General features: G+C 34.1%; 1 protein-coding gene across 3 annotated transcripts in view; it reads right to left on the reverse strand.

Moving 5' to 3' along the window:
- The window catches only part of LOC150095597 (uncharacterized), a 215,988-nt gene that overhangs the window by 14,242 nt on the left and 187,136 nt on the right, over positions 1–14,610 (reverse strand). For all 3 annotated transcript variants that reach the window (XM_090410058.1, XM_090410056.1, XM_090410057.1), the window contains exon 12: positions 4,154–4,516. In XM_090410058.1, the coding sequence (XP_090266184.1) occupies positions 4,154–4,516 (363 nt within the window). The remainder of the gene's footprint in view (positions 1–4,153; positions 4,517–14,610) is intronic.

The raw sequence follows: 14,610 nt of genomic DNA on the forward strand, positions 1-14,610 counted from the left end.
TCATTCCACACGTCCACAAATTCCACACCACACCGCCTGCATAACCTGCAGATAGAGTCATTTGCGTTTATGGCCCTCCTTCTAAACTCTTCTATGTCGTACCGCGGCAACACACTCACCATCCTAACTGTCACTCTTTTCTTTCGCTACCTTTAACAATACTTTCAAGTCCTCTCTCATAAAAAATTTATCTCTTTTCAATTCATTCGTACCCGCCACAACTATCAATTCTTTCACCCTCTGTTTTTGCGCTCTAATACTCTCACTTACATCCTTAAATTTCGCACCCGGTTAGTACGATTTAGTTAAACTCTCATCTATCACACCTCTTAATAACGAGTCACCGTACAACACTCTTTCCTTCATTTCTGAAACTCTCCCACTCTTACACTTATTTTTCCTTTCAAACACTTGCTTGTTTTCGTTAGCCGAGGTACTCTGGAAAGAGTTTTGCAGGTGCTCCAACTGCCGCTTCGCACTGTGTATTACTCTGCGTAACCGTGCGATCTCACTCCTTACAAATAATTCCTAATTTTTTTCATCATTTAAACCATTTTCTCTCTCTGTATAATTGCTTTCACTCTCTCTTTGATCACCGCTCTCATTGCCATCTTGTACAACATCGCAATTCCCTATCAAGCCACTATTTTCACTCACATTCTGGCTTTCTTCTACCACAACAATCTCATGACCTGACACATACTTCAATTCCTCACTCTCATTACACTTTCTGCACAGTCTCCCACCACTATCATTTTCCATCCGAACTCCAGCCTCTTTCAGGAAAGCATACATCCCACACATTAAAGTTTTTGAACAACAGTGTCGTATTTTTGGACACCATTATTTTTTGTTGCATTGGCCCCATGTGCTACTCTATGAAACATATCTTTAAAATGCTAAGTTAAATAAAACAGAATTCACACCAAAATCAAACAGACACAACAAGCTACCAAAATTAAACAATACTACGTTAAGATTTAAACCAATATTCCAATTTTCACTCAAAATAATACTTAGCTTTCGGGAGCTCTCTGAAAACACTACACACCATGTAGCCCTCTAGCGGCTATCAAAATGGGGAAACAAGTGATGAAGTCGCTGGTATTAATCAGCATTAGAGAAGGGAGAAAGTGACTGGCACAACTGTTGTGAACAAGTCAGAATCCTAACACCCATCATTAGGTCTCAGTCCAATTAGGAAGCTGATTTGTTTACACCAGCTGTGCCAATGTCCAAGGCTGACTAACAGCACTAGTTGTGGTGTCCCCTTCCCAATTTGAGGTGACTAATTATAAAGCTGACTGACTGTTAAAGATTTCAGTTACAATTTTAATGATTACAGACTGCACATATTAGTTATCCATGAACTAAATATATGCACAAGTGGCATTTATTTAAGTGTTTCAAAAGCAAAGCCACTTAAAATGTGCATGTTTTCATTTTATTTCTTATTTACCCCATTACCCCATTTGTGTTTGCAACTGTCATATTCATGTCATTGTTTTGGTGTGCTGTATGTATGGTTCCTGTCAATCCTTTGTGTGTTCTCTTGTACAATTCCTTTGTGCTATCTGGGAATGGAGTGTGTGTTGTCAGTTCCCCCATCCCTAAATTCACTATAGTGAACATTGCACTATAAAACTATTTCTCTGGACCCCATGGGTTTGCTACGGTGAGCATGTACTCACTATAGTAACGGTGTCTGCTATCTCACTATACTGAGCTTTCTATTCCCATTCTGTTTGAATGACCATACTGTACCACTCAATTAACTTTGTCAAAAGTTCATTTCTAATGGGTTTTATTCTAGTTCTACCATGGATGTCATCCATACACTTCATTCTCTTCCCAACTTTCATTCCTGAAGATAAAATCAATAGGAACCACCAGATGGAATGATGGAAGATTTTGTGAAGTATCATTTGAAATCATCAATACGTATTTTTTCTAATTCAACTTTCAGATCCATAAGTAAATAATGTGCCTAAATAAAGCAGTTTATTGATAATTGCAGAAGATACACAAACTTCACAAAATGTTCCATCCTGGTTCCTATTCCTTTAGAAAATATTTTAACTATTTAACTCAACTCTGAGTTAGTAAGTAAATGGTGCTTAAATAGCTGAAATATTTTACTTTGTTATGTCACCATTGAGAAAGTAGCCGATATCTGTGTTGCTGCATATTTTAGTTTGTCTTTTTATTGTCGATTCACTTTTTTAAAAGTAATTTTCACCCATGAAAGGTTAGGAATCTATACACATTGTGGATTGTGTAAGGATTTTTCTCCCTTATCTTTTAAAATAGTTATTTTTAAAAAATATTTTTTACATATCTGGAAACTATGCTCTACAGACCAAACATGGAATTTTTTCAAGCTACTTCAGGCCTCTAATAAACAAGGTGGTGGTATCACACAAACTTTCATGATTATGGCAGGATTCAAACCTGCAGCCTGCTGGTTGGAGACTGAGTACATTAACCTTTTGGCCAACCACTGGCAAATGGTAAGAATCCAATATTCTGGTGCACAGATGGATAATTTATTTTAATTATAACTTGAAGCAAATATTTTAACACTTCTTCCAGCTTGATTAATGGAATGGAAGCAGGGAAGCCAGTTTGAGCTCTACACAGCTCATTAAATTTCATTATATTCACTGTTAACAGTGAATATAATGAAATTTATTTCATTATATTCACTTTTTCATTTCTATGGTGATCAGACCATAGAAAACAAAGCTTTGTAGATAAATAATGTCATTTTTGCAGAATGACATATGAGGTTTAGATTCGTGTTAAGTGGGCGATGCATTTGTATTTTTAGTATGCAGTGTAAGTAAAAGCTGTATCCACAAATATGGCATTAAGTGAAGTGGATATAAAAAAAGTTTTTTTTATTTTATTTTTTATTATTATGGATTTTTGTGTTTACACCTTTTTTTAAATTTCGTTTTTGATATTTTTAGTGAGTTAATTTTTTTTGCTAAAGATTCTTTTCTAATCCACAGTATTACTCTATTTTTTCATGGTGTCGTTCATGCCTGGCAATATCAGATGGTTACAAAGCAAGGGCATGTACTTATTGGGGGGGGGGGGGGTTAAGAGACTTCTGAACATGTCTCCTATGAATCCTATGAAGGGAGAACCAGCCTCTTGTCTGTGCAGGGTTGTGATAATGTCCTTTGCACTAGGAGTGATGTTAGCTTGGTCCACCTTTGCTATGAGTTGCCCGGTGTTGTAATACCTTACCCCAGTCCTGAAGATATTTTCAGGCGCAAACTTTGTTTGCTCACACTTGGATGGATAAAGGATTAAACTAAATTTATTATAGCTAACCAAGTGAAAAATAAATCTAATTAATTGGCGACTCAATTTAGTGGTATGTATATAAATAAAAAAAGCTTATTAGCTTTTATTAGCTAAAGTTATTAGTTAATAACTTTAATAATTAAAGTTATTAACTTTACTGTAAAACATAAAATCACTTTAGAAAAATCAATAAAGCAGAGAAGTAGATAACAAAGCAAATATCACATAAAACAACTGTTTATTTAAAATATCAATGCTCATGAGAACTAACAGGTTGGCTATTCCTCCCCACTCCCCCATACAAATGACAGCCAAAGAAAAAAATATTTTTGGTGTTATGTTAGTGGTTGGCCAAGGATGTGTATTGTGAATATTCACAGTGTTCATGAAGGTTTTTTTATGTGATAGATGATTTTCACTGCATTACCTTGTTTACTGAAGGTCTGAGGTAGCATTAAAAAGTTTCATGTTTGTTAGAGCAGGAATTCTGCATTATCTGACCAAATTATTCAGCTTACCAAAGCACTAATGTGCTACAGGTTTACAATCATTCATAAATAAATAATCTTATTTATGTCTAAGACTGGTTAACATTTGAGTTAGAAAATAATAATTAAAAAAGTGGGGATATATATTATATATATGTGACTATAAGAAACTGTTCATTAATATTAACCTTCTGTAATTCAGAAATATAAATTTAAGCCTACTTAAGTATAACTACGAATTCTCTTAACCATATAAAAACATTTTTCTGCCCACCTTCTTAAAAAAAAAAAGGCCCAAAAAATACTGCTAGAGCAAGAAACAAAGAAATCATTCTGGCGTAAAACCTTACTTGGAAGATGACTCTCGTTTAGGAGTTCTCGATCGTGACCGAGAACGTCTTTTTGGACTACGTGATCTCCTTCGCGGTGTGCGAGAACGCCTACGAGTCCACGAACTTCGCCGAGATCGAGATCGTCTTCTACGTGCAGGTGATCTTGATCTACGTGGTGACCGTGATCGCCTTCTTGGTGTTCGTGATCTTTTTGGAGTTCGAGATCTTCGCCTTCGAACATACGAGCGTGATCGAGATCGTGACATCCTACGCCGTACAGGGGATCTTGATCGTTTTCGAGGTGGAGATGGAGACCGTGAAATTTTCCTTTTGGGTGATCTAATAGTACTTGGTGACTTAGACCGACGTTTGCTTGGAGATCTACAAAAAAATTGGTACATTTTAATTGAGTTATTCATATCTTTCTTTTTTGACAATTATAAATTTTATTGTTTTTTTCCTGGCATAATATAAATTCATATATGTTCAGCGATGGTTGCAATGAAGGTTCATGCTTCCTGGATTGCATCTCTTTGTTCACTGTATAAGAAATTACAAAGATTTCTAAAATTCTTGTAAGTAAAACTGGGATATATATGCACCATTGGAAAGTTCTAATGCTTGTTACAAAAAACAGCTTTTTTGATATATAAAGGGCCTAGCAAATGGATTTATATTAAATTAAAAATGTAATTTTTAATATATATCATAAATAATATTTAAAAGCAATAGTTTGTACCACCAAATTAATTTTTTTTTTAAATAAGAGTGAAATCTTCTTCACAAGAATATAAATTTCTTTTTTATTTTATACTACACCAAACATTGATCATGGCACCTCAAGTTGGTAAATACCATTTCTTGTGTAGCATATGCATGTAATTTCAGGTCACATATAAGGTGTGAATATTTGTAAGTCTGCTTCTGCTCTCAAGCTCAAACAGCTTCTTGTATTTAAAAAGACACCTGTATTTTTAAAACATGTTCATTGCTGTATGCATTAATTAATATTCATTAAAGGCATTCAATGTCAGCACCAAGAGGAAAAGCAAGAGATGTAACATGTTGTATCTTTATACAAATACAATCAGTGTTTGCAGAGGTGAATTGCTATTTCCTTATATTTTTTATCTGACTAATATTCTTAAATGGTGTACTTTGGGAAAGGGGATAAGAAGGGAATATCTGGAAAATGAGATGGGAATGTCAATTCATGAAGAAGTCATAGCATTTAGTAAGCTTAAAAATCATTAAGATTGCAATATGAACACAATATAATCACTGACATATGTGACAAATTCAAATTCTGGTTGTGTGAATGCAAGCTTATACAAATTAGTGCTTGTCCTTAAATTAATACAATTTCTGCATTTTTAAAACAATCCTCTTCTTTTTGTTCACATAGTTGCAAAAAATAATCTACTCAAAGATTAGATAATAAAATTTTAGCAAATCAACTACATGTTCCATAAGTAATATTATAACCTTATTTTATTGATATATATTTAAACATTACTTTTATTCATTAACAAAATTATAATTTTCTAGTATTTACCCTCAACGGGTGTACAGGGAAGAACTAATTAGTTCAATACAATTAGCTTAGATCAATTTTCTTTCAAAGGAACTGCTATTTGTCAGATCTGCAATATTATCAGGTTATACATTTTGACCACTTAATGTATTGTTGACTGCATCAATCCAACTAGATCTTGGCCTTTTCTCCTGCATTCTTGCATCAATCCCCCCCCCCCATTTTTTTTAATACTGCTTCCATCACAGGCTGTTTAAGTAACCATACCACCTTAGAGCTGCTTATATACCTGAATGTTGGTATGGTGGGAAGCATAAAAATAAATTTATATGAACATTACTTATCTTTCATCTACTTCCATAACTTAATTTGCATCTGTACCAAAAGCAGAAGTATTTTACTTTTTTCTGTAATTTACTGCTGAGAATACAACTGGTTTTTTGTGTGCTTGCCTATTTTCAGTTTTATCTTTTTAATGCCCATTTTCATGCAAATTTATTGCAGCAGTTACTTAATTTAGAACTGAAGAATCCTGCAGAGTTGCAGTGGATTTATTTAGGAATATGTCATAATTCATCCACATTAAGCAAAGAACTGACTGACATCTCCAAATTTAATATCAGGAAATGAGGATAGTGCTTCATTTTCAGAGAGTATAAATTGTATGGATATATGATCAAACATCGTTAAGTGCAAAATTTTGTTTGGCATCAATATACAAATGTTTATGACTAAGAACACCAACCCATCTTTTTAGATGCAACAGCTACTCACATCCAGTTTGCAACGAAATCTTCAACTTTAGTTTGAAATCATATTAATGTACAAAATTCTCTGTCAGTTGCTCAATCACTTCTTTGCAAGCAATGCGCCATAATCATTCTTATCAAGGAACCAAATTTAACATAAGCAATATGAAACCTTTTAGAGCATTTTTTAAAAAAAATTATAGTACTTATTTAAGGATAAAGGGATATGCTGTTTCTGAGAACCATGCATTGTGGCTTGCAACCACTGAAGTTCAAACAACTCACTAAAATGTGCATACATTAAAATCAATATTCTGCATAAATGGCCATTATCTGTAAAATTTGGAAGTACCTCATTTTTAACATTCTCTTAAACCAGCAATAGTATTTCAAAAGTGTACTTCTTTTTTTTTTACATTGGGGGGGGGAGGGGGAGGAGGAGCTAATCAGCTTTATAAGGAGTTCACATATCTTATATATCAGGGGTGCTCAACTCATCGATCGCGAAGCGATTTTTGGTCGATCTCTTGTGTATTCCTCCTTCCTTACAAATTTAATTAAAACTGAAAACATAATATTTTATTTTGTATTATTTTTAATTCGCTTTAAGTGTATTGCTATTGTTTATTTATTTTTCGTTAAAATTGTCAAATCAGTAATTTTCTTAAAAGTCCGGGTAAATGAATTAATTTGGATCAGTGGAAGTCAAACAGCAAGCCGAGTGAATACGATTATAAGCAAAGTGTAAAAACTCGATTGTAGCTTAAATATTAAATATTCCAAAGCACATTACATAGATTTTTTACTTAGGTTAAGTCCCATGTGAATATTGTAAAAAAATAAACTTTGTTTGTCTTGGTATAGTTTGTATTAGATGTTTTTGTAAATAACTCTTTTAAAGCTAACTGTATATACTGCTTTAATAAGAATATGTTAGAGTGTTAAAAACAAAGGCAATGTTTTTGTCACCGAAGCTGTACATGGCAGCGTTAGAAAGACTGTTATTGAAACTTGTGTGTATGAGAAAGGCTTGCAGGCTCTAAGTGTAAACATCTCCGAAGTCAGTCAGAAAGAGTTCAAACAACTTTCCGATGGCCGACAACTTACAATCAAAAGAAAGCAGAGGAGAACAAAAGGAATGCCGAACTCGAAACTTAAGATGAAAGACTCATACCAATTCTTTGGGGGGGGGGGGGGGGGGGGGAGGAGAGACCTCGCATGAAGTTTTTTGCCAAACTTCATGCGAGGTCTCAGAGGAGGCCTAATAAAAAGGGACTCAAGCAAGCAGAAGGGGTCCCGGTTCCAGAATTGCCATCAGAGAGGAGGCCGCCCGGTCCAGAGTCACCGCCAGAAAGACTGCCCGGATCCACGTTGCTTGAGAGAGGAGTTTCCTGCTTCCAGAAAGGAGCTTCTCGGTTTGAGACATCGCTAGAGAGAGACTACTTCTAGGCCACAGACAAGGTTTCAAATTGCCGGAGAAAAGTTTCCAGGCCAGGCTAATGTCAGACATTCACCAGTGTTTTGCGTTTTCATTACAATTTGATGAATCAAACGACTTCTGATATTGCTCAGTTAATGGTATTTATTTGCATGCTATTTCAAGATTATTCAAGTAAAGAAGAACTTTTGAAAATTATACCATTATTGGGAAGGACTAGGTGAGAAGACATTTTTTCGGCATTTGATGAATTTGTGAAACAACACAAACTTCCGCTTTTTAAACTTGTGTCTATTACTACTGATGGTGCTCCTGCAATGATAGGTAATAAATCAGGCTTCATTTCATTATGTAAAAACAATAACAAATATCCAGATTTTTTAACATACCACTGTATTATTCACCAACAAGTACTGTGTAGTAAAAGATTAAACACAAAAGATGTTTTGGATATTACATTTAAAATTGTAAATTCTGTTCGAGGAAAAGCCCTGCAATGGCGGTTATTTAAATTACAGGCAGATGATGATAGGGAACTTCTGTTATGCAATAATGTTCGCTGGCTCAGCAGAAGTCAATTTTTAGAAAGATTTCTTGTAATTAACGATATAAAAAATTTTCTTCATGAAAAAGGAGATATTTATCCACAATTGAGTGATAAAAGATGATTGTTACACTTATCATTTTTAGTAGATTTCTGTACGAAATCAAGCAATTTAAATTTAGAGTTACAAGGTAGAGATAAAAATTTAATTGACATGTTAAGTTCAATAAAAACTTTCCAACAATACTTACTTTTATTAAAGAAAAATATAAATGACTGCGAATTTAGACATCTCCCATATTTATTAAATTTTTTTGAACAAAATCAAGAAATGCTTCGCTATGATTTAAAAGAATTTATTTGTGAAATAGAATTAGTTGAGGAAGAAATAAATTCAAGATTTAAAGATTTTAATAAAACTGAAATGATTGTATCTTTTATCAATAATCCATTTCAAGAAAACTTGAACATCACAGAAATTTCAAATAAAATTAGTGGGCTGTTTGATATAAACCAAGCTGAAGTAGAACTTGAGATAATAAACGTTCAGAATAGTTTACATTTAAAATCAATAAACAATGAAGTCATTTGGAAATATGCACATAAAAAATTCCCAATATTAACTGATAGTGCGCAAAAAATTCTGTCGTGTTTCGGATCGACATACGTGTCAGAATCCACTTTTTCAAACATTACCGTCGTAAAAAATCAATTAAGAAACCAAATTACAAATGATCATTTGGACGATTGTCTGTGATTGGCCATTTCTTCATATCAATTTGACTATGAAAATATTGCGACCTCCAAACAATGCCAAATTTCACATTAACTTTTTTTTTTTTTTTTTTTTTAATCAACCAGCATTTCCTGTAACTTGTGAGTTTGTAATCAATCTGTTGTTTTTTCTAACAACAGATTGATTAACTAACTCTGGTTTTCCAAAATAGAGAAATAAATATTTTATTCCAATATATTTGTTTGTTTTTTGTTGTATTAAAATAATTAAAAGTGATAAGTAAATTTTTAAATACACAAATCAAGTTTTTAGTTGTGTATTTTTTTTTTAGTTGTTTATTTGTGCATGAACACACAGGGATACAGCCAAGAATACCTTGAGGCATAGGAGTGACCATTCTATCCTCGTATTTCGGTTACGAAATCCAAGCATGCTTGGAAAGTTGTGGGCCTTAAAGGCCTGTTAAAGCCATTGGGATAGATTATTTGTGCATAATCAGATATCAAGTTGGGGGAACGTGATCTATATAAGAGAGTAGATCGCCGAATAACTTTTTATAGAAAAGTAGCTCGTGTAGTAAAAAAGGTTGAACAACATTGTTATATATGATATGTTTTAAGACAGCTTGCTCAAGTTTCTTCATGGGAGACAGAACAAAGTCAATGCAAGTTAAATTAATTTACATTTTTGGTGAAAAAATGTCATAATTATCCTGAGGATGACTGACATTTATTATTAATTTTTTATTATTAATTTAAATAATTATGTCTTAAGAGATTACAATAAAATATGAAAACACATTAAGCCACACTGCTTCCTCATCTGCAAAGTAACTATTTTAAGAGAATACTATGTACAGAAAAATGATTTCAACAGCTATTACCTCAACATGTCCCACATCTAAACTAACTTACATACATTAAGTATTACTGAAGCTGATACATTTATCAAAAAATAATCATTCTTACATTATGCAGATTAATTTAACATTCATTTTTTTGTAAGCTAAAAAGGCAAAATTTCAACATTTCATTATCTTTTCACTCATAATTTCTAGGCAAACATGACACTTATACATTAGGGGTCTCCAAACAATGGTCTAGAGAATCAAATTATTGTTTTATGAGCAAGGGCAAAACTAATTACAGTCAAGTCTCATACATAAATCCCACAAGGACAACAGAAAGTTTGTTATATTGGATAATATTATACAGCGAATTTTACCAAGAACAGTACTGTGCCTTTTGGTTAAGGCTCTTTTTTTGTAGTTGGCTATACTATGTTTGCTATAGTGAGAGCTGACTGTGTAACTCATGCACAACTGCATTTTGTACATGTTCTGCATATGGGGAAAATACTCATGTTTAATTTTTCTGTTATGTTTAAGGTTAGCTCAGTGTACAATAGTCATAGCAACCAGTCACAAAAGGCATCAAAAAAACAAATTCAACAGTATCAGCTAATGCCTTTTATCCCCCCCCCCTTATAGGGAATAGGCGAGACCTTTATACCCTATCTAGCTTTTCGAGACTGAGTGGGCAGTTCAATCTCCACCAGTAGCCAATCAGAGATAGCTGGCCCATGTCTATCACTAATTATAGCAGTCACCGATGAAGAGGCTGGCAAACAAGTGTTGCCATCTCTTGGTACCTAACCCTAACATGATATGTCACTGTCTGAAATAATGTGGGTACTACGGTCGATTTTCTCGAGTGATAATCGAGATGAAAAACCCGCTTGCCCATGCTAGAGATCGACTAACTCGGGAACCGGTCGAAGAAAGGCTTAGAAAAAGTTCCTCCAGTCGGCGACTAGACTTGAACTTAAGTCAAACTTCGAGCGACCAAGTACAGAGGATGCAGGCGCCACTTCACCTAAGCTACACAAGCCTACAAATTCAATAGTTATGGGAAAAACATCAGAAACAGGACTCAAGTTAATTTTCTACCTGCACATCAGTGAAAATAGAATAAGATGCTTTAGATAAGGATTCAACTACACCACAGTCTATTCATGTGACATGTAAGTTCATACAACTGTCACGTATTTTAGCCACAAAGGTGACTAAATTTGTGATAATACCAATGCTATTACATGCGACTCCTGTCCAAGACAGTTCTTTTTTGTTTCTTTTTTCTGCTGTTGTTGTTGTTTTGTAAACTTATAAGTACATTTGTACTGTGAGTGGGCTAAGAAGTTATTTCTTACATATATAAGAAATAACTCCTTACTAACATTATATATATTCTATTTATGTGCCATGTAAGTTTATACCACTGTCACAAATTTTAGTCACCTTTATATATATATATATATATATATATATGATGATGATGATTAAGCGTCTTCGTAGCACAATTGGAAGAACGACGGTACATTGTGCCCTTCGATTAGAATAGGCGTAAGTTCGATTCTCGTCGCGACGGGAGGAATATTTATCTGGACGATATCAATTGAAGGTGAGTTAGCCGATCTCATACATAGGTAGCAAGATTTTTTTTTCCTGGAAACTTGGGTTTTTCATCCTGCATACAGACAAATCGGCCCTTCAGAACACACGCAATTTACAGACAAAAAATACTAGTTGTGGTGGAGGTGGGCGATAGATGCCGTTGATGGAGATGATTCGTAGTAGAGGTTCGGTGTAGTGGTTGAGACAGTTGTAGGCGTCCTCCTGCGATGAGTCTTCGGACTCCTTGGAGGTATCAGGAATAATAATAATAACGATCAGCCTGTTTTCCACCCACTACAGGGTGAAGGGCTCTCCCATTGCGGTAGTCTACTTCTCCCATGGTGACCCAGTCCATCTTGGGAGAGTGCATTTATACTTGGATAAAAGAATGTATGAAGGTGGAAGCCAGTCACAAACATCCATGCCTAGGCAGGATTCGAACCCCCCAGCCTCTTGGATAGAGAACGGGCTAACCACTCGGCCAACCTGGCTGGCTTTTACACACACACACATTTTTTATGGAGTCCAAAAATTCTATTCTAGAGACCATAGATGGAACTTTTTCAAGCCACTTCAGGCTTCCAATTAATGGAGCAATGGTCTCTCAACAAGTGATGAAGTTCATCTCCCACCTAAATATAATCATAAGCATCCAAGCCCAAGGTGGGATTTGAATCCAACATCTGTTGGTTAGAGAGCTGATATGCTAATCATTCAGCCAACCAGGTTGGCAAACTTCTGAAACTACAAGGATATTACAATCTCACATAATGTTCATGATGATTCTGAATGCTACATATAAAGCAAGTTATTGAAATGTCTCAACCAAAGCTCCACAGGTATTGCATAGGTATAATGCTATGATAAACGAAATTCATTACTTTTATCATAGCATTATAGCAATATATCATAGCAAAACAGCAAACTATCCATTCTAACAAACTGTCATGTAGTCCCTACAAGTTTACCATAATGAGAATCAGCTGTAATTTGTTAGAAGTAAGTACACATGCAAACCAACACAAAACTAAGGAATCCATTCCATTAATAATGTGTGCAAGTATTTTTACAAAAAAAAAAAAAGGTGGGTGTTAAAACACTGATGCTGCATATCAGCATAAATACTCTGCCTGAAAAACAGACTTAACTCTGAGAATCCCATAACCATTTTCATAAGGTCCACAAACTGAACATGCTTTTAAGAATCAAATGAACAGAATCAACTCCTTAGCTTATTTTGTAAATATGTAACACAAATACCCAGAGGCCATTTGTGAGTTATTAGTAACTGGCAGACTTATTTACCAAGACCTCAGTACATTCTGTGGAAAAAATGAAAAGTGTACCTATAGAGATACATGGTGATACAATTTTGGAGGTGAGATTGCAGCACATTTACAAACATGCTAACTGACAAACTTTTACAACTTATTCAGGATGAATTTTCACAATGAACTTATTTAAATATTGCTCCCCTAATTTTTTTTTGGGGGGGGGAGCTTCTGCTCCCCCCCCAAAAAAAGGGAGTAGCTATAACCAAGTCTGTTATAAGTTAAGCTATGCCCTTATCAAACACCTTTGCAAATATGCATCTGGCATATTCTAAAAAAGACAATCTGAACTGATTTGACACCTAAATCCAAAACATGCACCTATTAAGGAAAACTTATTGTCAGTGTTCAAGCAACACAGCATACAAGTTCTTGACCAATTCCTTTTAATACCTTGATAATAAATAAAGAATTTTAATTTACATTAGAGCTGAAGTAAATAATAATATATACTTTCTTTATATATCCAGAAAAGGAAATCACATTCATGAAGAGGAATCTACAAGTTATCCCAATGCAACATAGAAAACAGAGATTATAAGATTAAAACATTACCATAGGAGATAAAGACTCACTAAAGAAAGCTAGAAACTATAGAACAAACACTAGAAGGAATGAATATATATCATATAGTGCTATACATATGAGATGTATTCATTAAGACTTGGGGAAAAAAAAACAACAACAGAAGTTTTATGAAGATTGTGCTGTACACTAGACATAGATGTGCCCACATCATTTTGGGAAGAAACTAAGGAATTTATTCCAATCTAGCAAAACTTTCATTTATAAGATAAACTTTGAATCAGAATAACAGGGGAATCAATGAAAATAAAAAAGAAAAAGCAAAGAGTAAAGTGGAACCTCACAGAAAAAGATAATGACTTTAAGTACACACACTTGATTGTGATTTGATACCAAAAACCAAATAACAAAACAGCATTATAATCAGGGCAGCTCGTGCATAGGCACTGCGGAACTGCAGCACCCCCAATTTTTCTCGATACATAAATATATTCATTAATTTATTTATATTTGCTTGTAATATTTAACTTTTAACATCAACAATCCTATACAATTCTCTTATTTCGTATAAAAAATAATCAAATTCCATCTTGTAGCACTTAGGAGGGTGAAGGACACTATACTTTCTTTATATATCCAGAAAAGGAAATCACATTCATGAAGAGGAATCTACAAGTTATCCCAATGCAACATAGAAAACAGAGATTATAAGATTAAAACATTACCATAGGAGATAAAGACTCACTAAAGAAAGCTAGAAACTATAGAACAAACACTAGAAGGAATGAATATATATCATATAGTGCTATACATATGAGATGTATTCATTAAGACTTGGGAAAAAAAAAACAACAACAGAAGTTTTATGAAGATTGTGCTGTACACTAGACATAGATGTGCCCACATCATTTTGGGAAGAAACTAAGGAATTTATTCCAATCTAGCAAAACTTTCATTTATAAGATAAACTTTGAATCAGAATAACAGGGGAATCAATGAAAATAAAAAAGAAAAAGCAAAGAGTAAAGTGGAACCTCACAGAAAAAGATAATGACTTTAAGTACACACACTTGATTGTGATTTGATACCAAAAACCAAATAACAAAACAGCATTATAATCAGGGCAGCTCGTGCATAGGCACTGCGGAACTGCAGCACCCCCAATT

This window comes from Typopeltis vanoorti, chromosome 20 (assembly GCF_054136105.1).
Source record: "Typopeltis vanoorti isolate ZY-2024b chromosome 20, IOZ_Tvanoo_1.0, whole genome shotgun sequence".
Taxonomy (NCBI): Eukaryota; Metazoa; Arthropoda; class Arachnida; order Uropygi; family Thelyphonidae; genus Typopeltis; species Typopeltis vanoorti.